The sequence below is a fragment of the Poecilia reticulata genome, linkage group LG23, assembly GCF_000633615.1.
Source record: "Poecilia reticulata strain Guanapo linkage group LG23, Guppy_female_1.0+MT, whole genome shotgun sequence".
Taxonomy (NCBI): Eukaryota; Metazoa; Chordata; class Actinopteri; order Cyprinodontiformes; family Poeciliidae; genus Poecilia; species Poecilia reticulata.
Genome location: NC_024353.1, coordinates 9,907,742 through 9,925,874, shown reverse-complemented (window position 1 = coordinate 9,925,874; position 18,133 = coordinate 9,907,742). Strand labels below are relative to the sequence as shown.

At 40.5% G+C, this 18,133-nt stretch overlaps 1 protein-coding gene across 4 annotated transcripts in view; it reads right to left on the bottom strand.

Annotated features, from left to right (window-relative positions):
• The window catches only part of strip2 (striatin interacting protein 2), a 23,814-nt gene extending 6,498 nt beyond the window's left edge, over positions 1–17,316 (bottom strand). The window contains exons 1-16 of one of the 4 annotated variants that reach the window (XM_017302862.1): positions 16,963–17,316; positions 13,437–13,506; positions 11,842–11,916; positions 8,995–9,129; positions 8,340–8,460; positions 7,876–7,944; positions 7,107–7,213; positions 6,900–7,027; positions 6,303–6,491; positions 5,925–5,975; positions 3,580–3,812; positions 2,353–2,418; positions 2,219–2,282; positions 1,157–1,228; positions 947–1,021; positions 174–271 (exon numbers count right to left, since the gene is read on the bottom strand). In XM_017302862.1, coding sequence (XP_017158351.1) covers positions 174–271; positions 947–1,021; positions 1,157–1,228; positions 2,219–2,282; positions 2,353–2,418; positions 3,580–3,812; positions 5,925–5,975; positions 6,303–6,491; positions 6,900–7,027; positions 7,107–7,213; positions 7,876–7,944; positions 8,340–8,460; positions 8,995–9,129; positions 11,842–11,916; positions 13,437–13,506; positions 16,963–17,073 — 1,664 coding nt within the window. In that variant the 5' untranslated portion in view covers positions 17,074–17,316. Of the gene's footprint in view, positions 1–173; positions 272–946; positions 1,022–1,156; positions 1,229–2,218; positions 2,283–2,352; positions 2,419–3,579; positions 3,813–5,924; positions 5,976–6,302; positions 6,492–6,899; positions 7,028–7,106; positions 7,214–7,875; positions 7,945–8,339; positions 8,461–8,994; positions 9,130–11,841; positions 11,917–13,436; positions 13,507–14,168; positions 16,393–16,962 lie in introns of those variants that run through there. The other 3 variants (XM_017302864.1, XM_008401087.2, XM_017302863.1) reach the window with 3 other exon arrangements.
• Between the last annotated feature and the right edge of the window lie 817 nt (positions 17,317–18,133).

Here is an 18,133-nt window from a genome sequence, read left to right as displayed (position 1 = left end):
CTTCCTTCCTTCCTTCCTTCCTTCCTTCCTTCCTTCCTTCCTTCCTTCCTTCCTTCCTTCGCTTCCTTCCTTCGCTTCCTTTCCTCTTGCTTGCTGTCCCTGGTTTGGGTGGACTTCATATTTAAAAGTTTACCCAGGGTGAAAAAAATCTGCCATAGGAAGTGTGCGCTTACGGCATCTCCTCGGGCAGCACGTCAGCCAGGATGTTGATTGAGTCGGTTTTGGCTTTGGATGTTGGAGCTGCTGCCAGCAGGAGCTTCAGGAGGGCAATCTGATGAGAATACGAAAACGGGCAACTTTACATTATCCATTAACTAGTTAACTTAATACATTTGTGTTGAATAATCTGGAAAAACGTTTCCAGGTTTTACCAAACGAAGCTCAAAGTGCGTCCGTTTCATATTTCATATTAATGAGGTTGTGAAGTTGAATATTTGTTCTCCACTTTCTGCCTGGATACGACTTTCTTTATGTTTTGGTGAGGATTAGTGTGTGCAGTCTTCCCAAATGCATTTAAGTGAATGGAAATAAAAGTTTTCATGAACATTTTGAGCTTTACTGGTTTACAAACATCAAAATCACTGCTTTTATTTTGAAAGAAACTGCTAGTTTTGTAACAATTCCCAAAAAGGGCTCCAATGGTTACTAAAAATATTCAACAAGTAATGGGGGAATAGAGAAGGACTAAACAGATGACAGCAAAATCACTTATTTCAAGTAGTCAGTAGAATGGGGTCTTTATTCAAAAATTAAAACTTAAACTTAAACTTGTGTCTAATTGAATAAAAAAGAAGCTGCATCTGACTTTTATTATAGCACCACCTATTGGTCATATTACACCATCTGATCCAAAAGGCTGAAATGCTTCGGCTATGTTTGAAAAAAGTGCTCAGGTTTCCTGCACAGAGGGGTACGAGTAATGAGAAGTTAATAAAGAGCCACTCACCACGTACTGCGAGAGATTAGGAAGCATCCCCACGTATAAAATCTCAGCAGGGGTTTCCTCCACCTCCTCCTCACCCTGTCAGCACAACACACACATCCGACAAGCACTGACTGTGTTGAGTCTCTAACAGAGATGCCTCTAATTAGAGTTTTAATTTGAGCTTAAACCAAATATAATGATAAATGAAGAGAAACTGAAACAGCCGCTCACCAGACTGAGCGGACACTGCAGGAGCTCCTCTTCTCTCTTGATCTGGATCTCAGACACCGACACATACTTGTGCTAGAGAAGAGAAGAAAAAGGCAGCTGCTGTAACGGTTCTAAATAACCGGTCTGTTATTTAGACTGTGAAAAAGTTTGGTGTCTTCTTTTTTGTTGTCGTTTTTGCTTTTGTGGATCGTCCAACTTCGTTTGACAAAGGCAAAAATAACCAGAGGAACTTCAAAAAAACATATATTGAATAGAAAAGCCCTTGAAAGCCAAGCTGACCCTTTGTGGAAAAGTAATTGATCTAAATAGAACCTGTCTGACAGCGTGAAGTAGGATAGCAAATTTCAAATGCCAAAACATGAGGCCGCGTTCTTCATTATTTTAGTAATCGTTTATTGTAACGATTAATCGGATAAAAAAATATGCATGCTCTCCAGATTTTTCATTTAACCACTTAAGCCGTTTTATGCAACAGAAATTAATTAGAATATGCAAACAAATAAATCAATTTGTTTATTAGATTTAAAAAAATCAACATTTTGTTGCCTAAAATGTAACAACATAATGTTCGTTTAGTGAATTTGAACCAGGTGAAGCGAAAACTATGTAGTATTCAATGAAAACATATTTACAGACAAATATGTTTTTAACATGAAAGGCAAAATGTAAATATGTTTTGTACAATTCTGGTTTAATTACTGCTCAAAGTAACAATTAATCAATAACTTAGTTGACAACTGTTTTGATTAATCGGTTAATCACAATTAATCTGATTAATTGTTTCAGCCCTACCACGATTCAAGACACGAGAAACAAAGTCATCAACATGTATTAGTCTGAAAAGTATTACAGAGTCATTTTTCAGGTGATTGGACGCCAATAAACCAACATGAGAGTCAAACAGTCATTAAGTTTGATGTTCCAGATTGATTTATGACCTGAAAACTGCATGAAAAAAAGCAAAAGCAGAAGAAATCTGTGGGTCAGGAGCCCAATGTTTTCTCACAGCACTGTAAAAAATTTCTGTAGAAAGCAAAACACAACAAAAGTTTGCCTGCTCACCTGTTTGAGGGTCTTGACACTCTCATGGATGGGTCTGGGTAACCCCACCAGGGTCTCCGTGTCACTGCGGGAGAACAAAGGGTTAAACATGACAGAGAGATGAAATGATTGACCTTCAGGAGTGGCACGCTTACTTTCCCAATGTAAAACCAATGAACTTGTTCCTGCTGGTCTCCAGGAAATGCTCGATGTCCTTCTCCCTGTGAACACAAAGAATCAGACGGTGGAGTAAACGCAGGAATCAACGGAGCTCAAGAAAGAGAAACCCAAAAGCTCGGTGTTCTGATAACAAATAAAAGATGCACAGCTACGATGAGACACATTATTCATGGGTATAGAAGCAGCAGAGGCACCCTGCAGAAACACCCAGGCTGCTCTCTGGCATAAGCAGATGGAGAGCATATTGCTGCTTGAGCGCAAAGAGAGAAAACTGTAAGGATTTTTTATTTAGACCTAATTTTAACCTCTTAAATGCTGGCATGTACCAAAGCAGGGAAAATTAGTCCTGACGCTATGGCTTTTCAGGCTTCAGCGATGGGAAATGGATGGAAAACAAACATCACGTTTCTGACTGTAGTTCAGGGATGTCATGATTTAACAAAAAAAAAAACAAAAAAAAAAACAGACTAATACTACAAATTGTCGTTGTTTATGTGAAAATCCGATAACATAGTAACAAAGTGAGGATTTTCTTTTACTGTAATCTAATTTTCCTCTTTAGAATTTGAAAAAGTGCATTAGCAAACTATTATTTTTCTAATCAAATATTCTGATGATTAATGGATTAATCAGATAGATACATACACATATTTTATACAAGATCTGAAATATACTAAAAGAAAAACATTTTATTACCTACGATGCAATAGCATTGCATTGTTTTTGTGTACACGGGATCATTTGTAGCAAAGGATGAATGTGAAGCTAAAAAAATACCCTTCTAACAACATGTGAAAAACTCAGTTATTTCTCCTGGATTCAATGTCAACACAATGCAGCACTGATCTGTTAAATATTGTTTTTGGATTTGCCAGTTAATTATTGGATAGCAAAAGATGCTTAACAGACTTTTTTCACAGAATTTTAACTGGATGAAGCTAAAACTATGTCACTTCTTAGAACATATTTATTTATAGGATTTTTTTTTAATCTTAAATGCAAAATGTGTAATATTTTTGTACAGTTTTGGCTTAATTACTGCTTTTGTCTGTATTCTCCGGTTAACAATTAATCAATTGTTAAATTAGTTGACAATTATTTCAATAATCGATTCATCACGATTAACCGTTTCAGCCCTATACTGAAATAAATTCCAGCATTTTCAACTTTCTTTCAACTCCTTCAGTGAATGAGACGCTCACCTAACTTTGGGGGCCCAGGGCAGACCTATGGGGAAGTTGACCCTCTCTGTCGGGGGTCTCAGTGGAGGCGGAGGCGGCGGAGGCTGGATGATGACGTCCCGATCCAGGGGGTCCACTTCCCCCTCGATGCCGCTGTCAGTGTCCTCCGGGTCGTCCTCCTCGTCACGGGCGTCGTCGTTCTTGAAGGGGTCCCGCTCGTTGTAGGTGTCCAGGCTGTCCTGCTTGACCAGGGGCTGGAAGGGGAGACAGAGGACAGGGAGTCAACACTCACAAGGTGAGAATGTACTTATGGGAGTTCAAATGTGCCATCTTTGAAAAAAAAAAAAAAAATCAACTACATTCTAATCATCTTTTAATCTTCATTTCAGTTGCTTTTTGGATGAAAATATAAGAACATTGACAGGTCTCCTTAAACTTTCCAGCCCACACTGCTGTTCTCCAATATAACGGCTGATTTAATTTATTTATTTATTTTTTAAAAAAGGACGATTTAGAGTTTGAGTCGTGATCATCAAGTGAGAACGAATGAAAATTTCCCATCGTTTTGCCTTTTAACAGCTGCGACGAAACAAACAGGAGGACGAGGGAGACGTCAGTCAAGCGCAACTTGCACACACCCACGCACAACGGAGAGGAGGACAGATTAAACAACGATAACACCTGTTTGCCTGCGGCACGTGTAATAAACCCACAGGAGTTTATCTGGGTTTACATAAGAAAAAAAATATTCCACTCACTGGTTCCTGCTTAAAGGCCGCAGATGGTAGTTACATGTAGACTGAGGATGTAACAAGAAGTCAGAAAATTGTTTTTAATTAAGAAATATTTAAACTAACTTAAATGTCCTTGTTGCTGTTTGTTATGGGATTAAGTTCAATCTAATATAAAAATTGCAAGGGCTTAGAATCAAGAATTTGAGACCACAAACAATATGGAAAAAATATATATTTATGTTTTTTTTATTACACATGTTTTTTTTATTACACAATTTATTACACAATTAATTAATCCGTATTTTCCAACAAAACAATCATCATGATACTGCATTCACCGTTACTATTGATTGGCAACAATTGATGGTATATTTGCTTCTTGTGAAAGCATCCTGCAATATTTTGGAGATAACCTTTTAGGTTAAGCTAACCTAAGCTTTCCCACATCATAATACCACCACCACCGAACTTGGCACAAATCAGAATCACTTCAAGGGATTTTGAGGTGGAATTAAAAAAAATGAAAGACCCGGACTCTTACTGTTATTAGATCATTATTTCTCAAATCCATCATATTTTCTCATTTGCATAAGAATACAAATCAGAATGCTGAAAAGCTTTCTAAAACCTCAAAAAACAAACTCCAGTTGCTGACGGCTCGCAGTAGTTTGACTCAAGTGGGGGACAAAAAGAACGTTTCCACAGCAACCAAACGCAGCGTGTCGTTTTTGAACTTACCACACAGGGGCACATCAGAAGAAAACAGGCACACAACTCAAGCCAACACCGAGTTTTCATGTCCAAACAATCCCATTCCGAGCGTGAACCTCACAAACTCACACAGCGTGTGAATGGCAACGGTGCAAGCATCAGGCATGAGTAAGCTTTCCGGCTGCTAGCTGGACTACTGCAGCTGATGTATGGTGCATCAATCGGGGGACTAGAGGTGACGGGTGTGTGGTGGGAAGGTGGTGGTGGTGGTGGTGGGGTGGGGTGAGAAGAGAGGAGCAGGTGGAACTGTGTGGGGAGCCATTCTCTATGGAAAAGCCATTCTCTGCTGAGTGAAACGACAAAGCCGGAGTTCTGCTATCGGGGTTAGGAGGACCACCGCTTTCAATTACATCCAGTTGAGAGCTTGGACAAGTTCAAGTTAAAAATGGAGTCTCAATGAATGCATTTTAAAAGGAAGTGGTCCCTTGCCGAAACGCTACAGAGCGCGGTGGCTTGTTTTGAAGCTAAAAAAACAACAAAAAACTAGTCGCAATGTGATGAAAACTACAGGAGAGATGCTCCTAAAGTGAATGTTTGAAGTGAACTGTCTATATGGGAGAGTGGAGAGAGTGCCCCACTCCGGAGCCGATGGTTACAGCCAGCAAGTCAGCCCTGTCCCGCCAACCCTGCTGCCCACAGAGGAGGAGGAGAACGGGAGGGAAGGAGAGATAGAGAGAGGAGGAATTAGAGAAAGTGGGATAATGAGAGTAGAAAAGAACATACGAGGAGAAAGTAAAGGAACTAGCAGAGAGGAAAAAGAAAAGTGGGATCGCAGGGAAGTGGGAGAGGAGTGCAAAAAGTCCAGCTCGGTGCAGAGAGGAAATGCAGGAGGAAAAGAGAAGGGAATTTGTGGGTAAAGACCTGCTTCTTGGGAAAGGGACTGTCTCCTTCCAAGCTATCAACAAAGGCACTCTGTGGGGACAGAAGGAAGAGGGGCAATGAGAAACCAGAGGGCAGTTAGAGCTCTAATAAAACAAAAAAATAAAATAAAATAATAAGCAGAGGGGCTGGGAATCCCACCAAGATCATCTGTGGTCACTGACTTACAGCAGGGAACTGATGATATTGGCGAAGCAGTTAGAGAAAAGCTGCAGAAGATCTACTCTTCCATGCTAATGAGGGGTTAGCTGTTAGCAAAACAGCTGAGGTGTGTGTGTGTGTGTGTGTGTGTGTGTGTGTGTGTGTATGCATGTGTGTGTGTATGCATGTGTGTGCGCGAGCGGGTCTGGATGCGTGTACCCTGCGGCTGCGGCGGCCTCTCTTCTGCTGCTGCTGCTGCTCGATGAGCTCCATTGCCGAGGCTGGGGGAGACGCCGCCCTCATGGCTCGCACCACCTTGATGCTGTCCTCCGGCAGCGGGGGCAAGGTGAGGCGCTCCCGGGCCCCCACCTTCATCTGCTGGAGCTCCTCGAAGCCCCCCAGCGTGAACTGGGAAGGGGGACATAATATGAAGTCTTCTCTGTTTTTCCTAGCAACTTTTTGATTTTTCCAACTCTGCTGTTAATACTAAAATTTAAGTTTTCTCACGTTATTAAACTTAGACATATTTAAAGCATAAGACAGAAACCTCTTCAGTCGCTGAATATAAAAAGAAAGGATGAACAGAATAAAATTCTCCTTAATCTCTCATCAACAGAGGGATATTAAGAAAGGCAGACTTCACTCGCCACTCTGCGTCAACGAAAACAATCCATCACCGCAGCATGATGCTGCCACTACTAGTTTTATTTCTGAAAAAAAACATTAACATTTTTTTTTTTCAATTACATAAAATCATAATAAAACATATTAAAACTCATAGAACATAGAAAAATAATGTAGCTTTATTACACCAACCAGCACAGTTTTCCACAGCAGCAGCAGCACTTTCTTCATCGGGAAGTGAGGCGCGTTCATGCTGCAGAACTTGGTCACCATGGTGAAGAGGAGCAGAGCGAAGGGCTCTCCGTTGTACAGAGGCGAACCTGAGGGTTGTACGAGCGTCTGCGGGTTAGAAACGACGACTGAGAGTAGCTGATGCAAACACACTGCGTACACACACACCCAGCTCGTTCTTGAAGGTCTCTCTGGCTGCCCTCCACTCGGGTCGGTCATCCTCTGTTTGGACACGAACGGTCTCCACCATCAGGTACATGATGCTCAGGAGCACTCTGAGGATTTTGAACACATAATACAGTTAGACGAATCGTTCAAAGGGTGGTTTTGTCCTGAAAGCTGCAAGGGATTTTGCAAACAACTTCTGTTTTAGTAGAAGATCAGATCGTCCACAGCCTCTTTAGATACTATATTTCACATAGTAGTGCATAATTATGGAGTGGAAGAAATATGAGAGACGGATTGGAAGTGGAAATCCAAAAATGTGCAAAGCTGGCAGACTAGATACTCTACTTACATTGTTCTATTTTATTTGGTGAATTATTTTAATGCAGTTGCTTTGCTTGTACAGTGTCCTCACATATTTCACTGTACAACACACTACTGACAATTATATATACTGTAAGTGCTTCTAATTCAACAGTTATCAGTTCTTTAGAACTACTTGGGTGTAAATCTGCTTCTCCAGCTGGTAATTATTTGTGCACATTTATCCAGAAAGAGCACAGAAGGAGCTCTGAGTGTGTCATCTGAGCAAAGTGTGTGATTGTGGCGTTCGGCCTACTTTGCTCAAGCATCGTTTCCACCAAAAGAAGCCGGAGCTTAGAAATTAAAACGAACAAACAGTACAGAGTCGGTTTCCTCCAGTTATTGTCTCTCAGTATTTTCATCTGAAACGAACGAGGAGTCGTCTCTTCCTGCGATTCGTGTGACTTACCTGAGCTCGGTGCTGTCTGCCAGAGAGATGGCAGGCTTCCTCACTGCACTGCTGCACGCCTGGCTGTTACTGCAGAAAGAATTACTGCTTTATTTTTATTTTTTAAATCGCACAAAAGTCTGAAAATCCTTGCAAACGCATAAAAGATAACTTGTTATAATCACATTATAAATTAGAAGTCTTATCAAGAGTGTTATTTTTTTTAAATTTCCCAACATAATCCATCACTATTCTACATGTATTTGTCTCACTTGTACAGATTTGTACTTAGACTGTGCCTTGGTGAAGCTTACATAACTACATTCCCAAGGAGGCTGACACTAGCAGCACTAACCACATACTTACAAAAAATTTAAGAAGGGTAAAGTACCTTTTAAAGTATTTATAAAGTATACAATAAAGTACCCATATGTAAATTACAATTTTCTCTTGGTCTTTTGTGAAGGGAATCTTTTCCTGCTTACTCTATCTCCATGCTGAGCAGCTCCAGCAGCGCTGTGAAGATGCCCATGTCGTAAAGCAGGAAGATGTTGTGTCTGGACCAGTGGAGCACATCCACCTCTGTGTCACACTCATCAAACACACCTGGTCAAAGAAGTGGGGGGGGATGAAACACAGAACAATTGATTGTCAGTAGCTTAGCTAGTGCGGAGTCCCAATTAAAGATCTGAAAGTGAAAAGAAATTAAAGGCAAAAGTGATAAAACAATAGAGTAACACTATCACACTATACAGTTCTGGAAAAATTAAGATCCCACTGCATTGAGCCTCATTGAAAACCTCCTGGTTTTTCCACCAAATACTGATTTCTGAACTCTTCCCGAGTTAAAACATTAGTATTGTTGTCTCTGAATTAATACTAACTTGTTCTCTTTGCATTATTTGACGTCTGAATAATGCATGTTTTTCATTATTTTGACCATTTCTCATTTTCCGCAAATAAATACAACATTTTTGCTTGGAGCTTCAGAGACATGTTGTCAGTAGTTCATAGAATAAAACAACAATGTTCATTTTACTCAAACATATACCTATAAAAAGCAAAATGCAAGAAACTGATATTTTCTTTTTCCAGAGCTGAATGTGCTGAGGCTGTTGGTGATGGACTGGGAACACGAACCCTGAGCCAGGTAGAGGATGGCCCTGGCCACCTTCAGCCTCTTGTCCCTGTCCGTCACCTCCAGCGCGTCCAGCAGCCTCATGATGTACGTCCTCTGCTCGTCCACCGTCAGCTCCGTCCACCTTCTGCCTCGAGCTGCAACACACAGTTTGCTTCTGTTTTTGCTTTTTTTTCCAACACATTTTAATACCAGGCAATATGAAAAACAGCTTTCAAATGATGACTCGATTTATCGGGTGGAGAAAAAGCGACTGAAAGCTTTCCGGCCTGTGTGAAAATATATTTAACCACAATTTACCCAGGCGTGATCACTGCTTGGCTAGTGGTAATAAAGAAAACAACTGATATGGCCTATTCAAAGTCTAACCTAGGATGTTCTATTAAAAAAACCCTCCGAATAAAAACGATTCTGAAAAGAAGAGTGGGCTAAAATTCAGCTAGAAAAATGTTGGTTTTGCATGACTCCAAGTAAAAAAATATTCTGAACTACAATCTTTGTTTGAAAATATTTTGGTATAGTGACAATATAAGCCTAAAACCTTTGAGGTGCTACATTTTCTAGAACATCTTGAAACATTTTAGGATTTTATCAAATTGATAGTCAATAAATTGCACTGCTCATCATCCCCTGACTTAAACAAATTTCTTCACCATAACACATCTGCTTCAACAACCCTTTTCGTGGAACTATTTTTATTTATTTTTGAGTGAAATGGACAAAGCCAAATCACGGGGTTCCCCAAGGCTCTGTTTTGGGCCCACTTCTATTTCTCAAAATAAGAAGTCGGAACCAGGAACTCTGAAGTATCCTTTTGTTTTCTCCAGTAATCGCCAGATTGTCTTAAGACATGATTTGTCCTACTTGTCTCCTAATCGGGCCTATCATCTCCCTTACTTTCTAATAATTATGTAATAATAACAGTTATATAATAACAATTTGTTTAGCGAGTACGGATGTGCATCAGGAGGCCAACTCCTGCTTCAGTCTGTGTGTTATTACTGGAATATTGAGTGCCATCCCTTTGCATTAGCTGCAGGAAATATCTGAAAGCACAGAAAGCCCTAATTAACAGGAACTGATTATGTTATTATGAGAAATTAGAAAAGATTATTAAGACCCAGCAGGAAATGAGGCACACACAATAAGTACACTTCTACAGAAGGAAAACAAAGCAAAATGCTTTTCCTGTTTTCACTGCGATCCATTATTAGATGGTTTATTTGATCAGTTTTAATAGACACTATAAGCATCATCATCATCGGGGAAGAACTGATAGCCTATAAAGGATGCTGAGACTTACTCTGTGTGCTCTCAGGAAATGAAAATAAGATTTTTAATTTCAGCCCCATCTGCAAAAGGCCTCAATCAGACACGTATCGTCTATTACTGTAATTTATGTTCGTGACTTCCTGAGAATTCATGGGGCAGCAGCATAAAACATTGATGAGCAGCCTGACAGTTTCACATGCACTGCAGAGCCCAAGTCGAGCAGGGAAAGCAGCCTCTGTCGATCGGTTGCACCACACAATGCACTCGACCTAATGAAAAGACCGCGGTGCAAACAGGCGGCCCTGAGCTGCATCTCTGTGAAGCAGCAGCCTGAGAGGCTGTCGTCTAATCCTGCTATTTATTACCCGTCAATTCAGAGGCGAGGTGACGGAGCAGCGCTTCTGATTAAAAAGAAAATAATACATGCTTTTTTTTGGAGCACAACGGGTGCTTTGTGTTTTTTGTTTTTTTTATGGTGAAACCCTCTGGCTTGCTAAAATGAAATGTCTGCAAATAACGGGGGGAAAAAAAGAAGAAGCAAAAACGGGTTTGATCTAGAAATGAAAAGTACGATTTGGGTGGTCTGTTCTTCGAAAGGCTTAAACAAGCTGAGCTTTGATGTGCCTGTTCCCCACTCTGTTCTCATTTTAGAATAAAAACCGTTTATAATATCCCAAAGACGCCATTTCACCAGAAATGACTTTGAAATGACTGTTATCCTGGCATCCCTCTGACCACAAAGGTTGTTTCCACTTAATTAGAGGATAAACATTGCTTGGCTTATTTCCTAATAACTTTTTGGTTTATGCAGCCATGTATGCTGCTGAAATTTCAGCTGAGTTAATCTTCAGGTTTAAATTTAAGAGCACTGTAAGACATCAGCAGTAAAATCAAACGCTTCTGGTACCTGTCTATGCCTAAGCTTGTTACACATTCAGGTCTGCAACAAGCTTTAGCACAAAAAGCAGCCAGTTCATACTTTAAAACTGCACGCAAATGGTAGAATTAAATAGGAATCTGTCAAGTGAAAAAGCTCTGGGATTGGGCGCACCGCAGGGAGCCATCCTTAGCTGCCTGTTTGTTTTTTGTGATTTGTGAACAATTTTGAAGCTTCTTTCAATAAAACTGAGGAATTGGTTTTATTGGTTGCAGACTGGGTTGAGGACATGCTTAGCACCGAGTTACATAAAGTCAATGACTGGCTGGTAGAGATATCTCTAAATGCCCAAACCGTAAAGAGAAAAGCTGATTCCTTTTTTTTTTTTACAAACTGGTTATAAAACAGTAACTAAATTAAGTTTAGGTGTCCAGATATTCTGTTCTTTAGGGTTTCATTTAGTATAAGTTTTATACTATCTCTTTCCTTCCATTTGTTTTCAGTAGTATTGTATGTTTGTACTGAATTTTAAGGGAAATATGGACATAAGCTCTTTGCTTTTTTGTCTTGTTATGCTCGATGATGATACCCAATTCTAATTACTAGGTGTTAATTATGTTATTGGTTCCATTACCAAAATAAATTCAATACATTTCAATTTAATTCAAGTCAGACACATTAAGACGGAGAGAAACACTACCATGGCTCCTGAAGTCCTCCTCGAAGTAGTCTCTGTTCAGGGCGAACTCTGGCTCTTCTGTGTAACTGTACAGCTCTGCAGAAAACATGAAACAAAATATTAAAATTTTCCTGTCAAAAACGTGTAGTTTTTGTGTCTTGGCTCAAAGAAAAATGATGAAGTACTTCAGTTGAAGTCTAGGCTTAAATTCATGCTTGAAAGTAAAAAAAAATTTCCAAAGAAAACTGAACTACAACAAATTTAAAGACAATTTTATTATTGAAATGAATTTTGCTTAATTTATGCTGGTTATGTCTATCTGTTCTTAAAGTTGGGCATACAATCTGAAAATTTAAGCGCGACAAAACAGAAGAAATGTGTAACCGTGGAGATGGGATAACTTTTCACCTCAGCGCTGTCAGGTCAGTAACTACAACCTCTTCTGTCTGTACTCAGAAAACCCAAAGTTGGTTTCATTAAGTGTCAGGTAGGTGTTTAAAACGAAGCCTCTCACCAGAGCATAATTTCGACTCTCCAGGCCCTGATTCCCGTCAACAATCATTGCAATCCTTTAAGCTTTACAGCAAACTGAAGACGCCTGGCTTAAATTCTTTCGTGAAACTGACCTAAAACGTGCCTGTGAACAACGCAAAGCATGTCAACTCCTTAAAGGAGGCTAATTAGACCAGGCTCTGAATCAAAAAGGGGTAACTGGTTCTGGCTAGACTCACAGAAGAAAAGACCTCAGCTTCTGTCTCAACTGATGTGGATCACATCGTTTTCGTGGGCATTCATCCATTTGTCACACTGCTACACGTCTCCTTCTGCTCTCAGAGCACTCGTCATCGTCTGACCCCGAGGAGATGAGCTGTTGTGACTGACTGCATGCTCACCAGGGTGAGTAAGATTCTGGCAAATTCCCCACCGCGTGCCGTGAACATCATGACTCAAAATCAAACGCACCAAAACACAAATTGGTGCTGGATGAAAGCCTAAATTAGTCACTCAAAATTAACTCATGGTCAATCAAAAAAAAAAAAAAAACATTTGGATATGGTTGGATTTGAAATGTAAACAAAAAAGTAGTAGTGCGAGACCTAGGTTTTTATGTGAACCAGAGTTTATTTTTTGGTCCGCATCAGAGTTGGATTGCACATTTAACCCTCCCCAAAGAAACAGGATTTTCTAAGGAAATGAATGAATGAGGGTTGGTGTGAATGCACCCTTGGAAAGATGGAATATCAAGGTACAAAGTTCAGGAAGTGGCTCCAAGAAAAAAAAAACTACTGATCTAAAGTTGCCCTTTTCTACAGCCTGAGCAAAACCGAAGAGCCTGAAACAGCTGAGCTGTGACGTAAGTTTATCTTGCCACAATGGACAGTGAAGAGGAAGGCAAAGAAGTTAGGAAATAAAAACAAACTTCGTCCCAGCTCATACAGTAGTTCGGGAGCTGCAGCAAGAAGTGAAGGTTGGGGTAAGTCTCCATAGCGTCAATCTCCTTTAAGGCTTTTGTGCACATTTTTACCAGGGGTTCCAATGATATGGAAGGGTGGCAATGCATGGAAAAAGGTCAGCATGCAGCAGATGAAGGGACTTCAGTAACCTTTGACTCCTACCTGAGAGCTCAGCCGTGAGCATGTCCGAGTCTCCATATTCAAACTCCAGGTTTGGAGACTCCATGGAGCTCTGAGGGGAAAACAACAAAATTAGCCCATTGTGAATCATTCTGAACTTTCATTCATCGCTGTAACTTAAACCTAGGTATAGAATAGGCATGATCTATCCGACGGTGTCATTGCATACCAAAGTTTTCATTGTCCTGAGATTATTCTGCACCATTTGTCTTACATTTTAGTTTCACCCATAAACAACACATACATCTTTTGGTTCATTCTGTCTCCTCATTTGGATTTTCAGGTTATTAATATTGCCTGTTCCGGCTTCAGGCCGTGCTGATTAGCCATTTACATATTTTGCCTCAGATCCTTGCCCTGCAGTTTACAGGTGCTCTCTATGGGGCATGTGCGGCTCCTGAATTAATCAGCCTGTAATTGAGCGGTTACAGGAGCCTCAAAGTGGTCTGGTGTTGCAACAAAGAGCAGCGGCAATGCAGCAGTGAGACGGGAGAGAAGAGGAGAGGATGGAAGGCACACACAAGCAAATATGGCCGCCTCAGTTTCACACAGGATTAGCTGCCGTGGTCAGGAAGAGAGGGTGGGGGGATCCCTGTTGGCTCCATATGATTAGCACATGGGATAGAAAATCCTCAGCAGCTCAATGCAACTGCAACAAATATATTACAAAAGTGTTTGCATTAAAATAATAATAATAATAATAATAAAAATTACCTTCAGCACAAGGAAGAACGGGTTTCAAGAAGTTTAAAAGTTGGTTTCGAGGTAACAAGGTCCAAGCTTGACGGATTTCTTTGCACTCTCACGCAAGCGTGTGACAAGGAAGCAATTTGCAGGAAAACGGGTTGTGCAAGACACACCAAGACATGAAAGTGGAAGACAACACTGGAACGTAAACAGGAACCAATCATAATAAGAGTAAGGTGCACTACAGCTTTGACATTACGGACCAATGCATCAAACAAAAACCAAACGAGGGAAGCAGCCTGACCACCAGATTAATAACAAAAGTCTAATTTTATGCGGATGAGGATTAAATACAATCCTGACGTCACCTGGAGCTCCGAGCTCGGAGCGTTAGCTGCATTTAACCCAATGAAAACAATCCCTGAGGGGCCCAGCCCAGATCCGTAAATAAGGACGTGCTCTCTGACTCAGCCGTCCCGGTTAAGTAACCGTCTGCTGCCGTTCATTAACAGTCTCTTATAAATACACGCTGACACTCAGTCAGCATCGTGTAAGACTGGCTAAATAACGCCATTCCATACCACTACTGCTCTTAAAAAAGACCCGCTTAAAAGTGCAAATAAGTAAGGAAATCATTCGCTACCGCATTTGGAAAGTTCAGGATTTGGTTCAGTGGAGGAACAAGAGTGAGAATCCAACTCCGCTTTAAACCGCTCCACCACTTTCACCCTGACATGCGTCTACTGTTTGTGTGTTGGTCTTCATGATGCGATTTGTTCACTAATGTTATCTAACAGACCTCTGAGGCCTTCATTAAACAACTGGATTTATTCACAGATTAAATCACACATAGCTGGAGTCTAATTGAGAATTAAGTGGCTCCTGAAGGCAAATGTGTTGCACTGAAATTTAATCAAAGGTATCAGACTAAAGGGGGCTGAATACAAATGCTCACCACACACTCCAGACCTAATCTGTTCGTCCATGTAAACACACTAATAGACTTGACTACAGCAAAAACTTCTGAAAAATATGAATTATCCTTTTAAGTATCTGAAGGAGACATGGCTCAGAACAGAGATGTTTATCCACCATCCTAAAAGTGAGAACTTGCATTCGCATCAAGTCCATTTCGACTTTGTTTCCTACCTTCTTCTTCATCCTGTCTTCTCACTTGCCACAGAGACAACAGATGACCACTCAAACCGGCAGAAGCAACTAATTTCCACACAGCCCTAGATGCTCTACATAGGCAGAGCATCTAAACACAGCTTTGACAATAAAAGCTTTCAACGCCTGAGCCATGGAGCCACCGACACCATCAACCAACCCCCTCCTCGGCCCTGCCCATCCCAGAATCCAGTGGCTGTGAGACGAATTTGCTCTAATTCTCTCAAACGCCCCCCTCCGCTGCTTTCAAAGCACGAGCTGAATGACAGCTCTGACTGACAACCAGAGTCTCTAATGTACCGCATCTGGACTCAGCAAGCCTAGCAACACAGCTTCATCGTCTAGTTATTTTTGCATGAGGAGAATAATTAATAGTCATGAACTCAGAAGGAGGCATTCAAAGTTGATTTCCAAGGTTAAAACACAAGAAAACAGGAGCAATATGATTCATTAGCAAAGCTAGTTCTTTTAGCTCAACGCGTTACTTAAAGTTACAAGTCAGACTCTTTTTTTGAAATCAACCAAAATGTCCTAAGATATGAATGGATACTCCATGCCATGGTGTTTTTCTATCTGTTCTGCCATTTTAAAAAAATATATATAAGACGTTTCTTAAGATAGACTCTACTCTCTAAAACAAGCTCCCATATGGAGGACTCTGATGACATCACAAGAGGCATGAGTCCATCTATTTGAACTTTTATCGTTTGTTTTTGCACGTTTTTAAGCAAATATCTTCTTCAAATGAGAATTGCTGTATTCTGGTTGAAGCAAAAAAAAAAAATTTGAATATTTTTCATCTTTAAATTTTGGATACATATCACGTAAATTACACAGACATGTATCTGTTGTCTAAAATTTGTTTATTTGCAGTTAAGCAACATGTTTGGTAACATTTCATGCTTTTAAAAGTTCTTTTATGAAACCTTTTCCCTGTAAATTAATTTACTTCAGTCAAAACATTTTATATTTGAAACACGTTTTGTAAAATGGTGCCCTCTTCAATGCCTGCTGGGAAATATTTCTAAAATGTCACATTTTAGAAATGTGATTTCTTGTTCTGTTTTCTCATTTGTAAATGTGTATATTGTAAAACAATGCAAAAAAAGTGCTTTTAAAAAAGTAATTTTGTGAAATCCTGATGTGAAAATCTACAGTCCTGGGGTTTTTTTCTCAGTGAAGATTGTTTTTTAAAAAGGTATATACAGAATATCAGCTTTATACCAGACATTTCAATTATTATTCACATTACATATCATCTTTTTCTTTTTTTTTAATTGGATAGTCCAGATATCAATAAAAACTATAAGACTGGTGCTGTTCAGAGAGCGTAAAGTAGGCTAGTGTTTTGTTGTAAACGTGTGTCTGGTGGCTGCTGAGTGGTCCTGGCAGCAGCAGACACATTTCACCACCTGCATGCCGCACCACTGTAGGATTACCGGGTTATTTTTAGGACTCAGCTGCCAAAATAACACATCCCCGTCAGCCTGCATGCCTGCACGCTTTCGAGCCAAGACACTGCATGGAAAACGGACATTCAGCTGAACTGAAAGCTCCCCAGCAACAACATACACACACGTTCACACATACACACAAGCACCTACTACAAGCTGTGACAGCCCCAATGTACAACATCGCCTCTCGCATTTACCTCCGACTCTTTCTGCTGATCCTTGAACACATCTTTCCCTTTCGGCCTCTGTCTGTCGCCGTTATCGTTAAGGTTATTAATGATAGGTACCTCCATGTCCTCCGCCTGCATCTTTGCTCGCTGCGGCGCGGATCACTCTCTCCGCGGCGGGTCGTGCATGCCCGGTCCGGCGGAGAGCCGAGACTGCACCGCACCAGGAGGAGCTGCTCCACTACGGGGAACCAAGTTGAGGGTCTCCTCCTCCTCCTCTTCTGCTTCTTTCTATCTTTTTCTCTTGCTGCGGATTCTGTCCCCCCCTTTACAAATCTGCTTGATTCGCTGTCCCCGCGTGTCCCGAGAGGGCGGGGTTACACTCAGACAGCAGAGAGAGGGGCGTGAGCTGACCCCCCTCCCATTAATGTCAGTGTGCCAGTGAGAAGGTAAATGGCTCACAGCTATTTCCAGAGCCCTGAGAAAAGTCTTAAAATCGTTTGAACTTTTTCTTGTTCATGTATTTTATGCGGTTTCTACCACTACAGGCCTTTCTGCTTACGTCTCTACCAACTTTGGAAATCTAGAAAAAGATCCGTTTTGATCACTCTTGTTTGCAAAATAGATCAAGCTCTGTCACATTGGTTGGACACCATGGATTTATGTGTTTGGACTTTGACTAGGTCTCTTTCTACAGATGGCTCTGTCACTGTTGATGAAGATGTGGATTGTCTTTATTCTTAATCTGTTTTGCCATTAACTATTTACTTTTTTAACATAAAACGTACTCCTGGATCAGTCCTTTGTGCATTTTTTGTGTCTGATTTGTCTTCTCAAACCTCAAGGATTTTGCAGTGATGTAAAGAAGGGGTTCCATTCAAGCCTTGACCCATAAATAACATTTTATTTCAAGGTATCAGAGTAAAGTGGACTGTGTTCTTGCACATATCTGGAAGAATAGAAAATAGAAAAACATTTCTTTAAACATATTTCAGGAAAAAAAAAAACACCATAAATATTCATGAACAAAATTAGAAATTTCAATAAAAAACCATGCCATCTGATGCAAGCGACATAGATGTTTCTCCAAAACAGACAAGCTGCCTAAAAAGAAAGGAAGTTAAAAATATTTTGAAATAAGCGACGTGTCGGATCAAACTCTAATTTCAGAAACATGCACAGAAATGACATTCAGGTACAA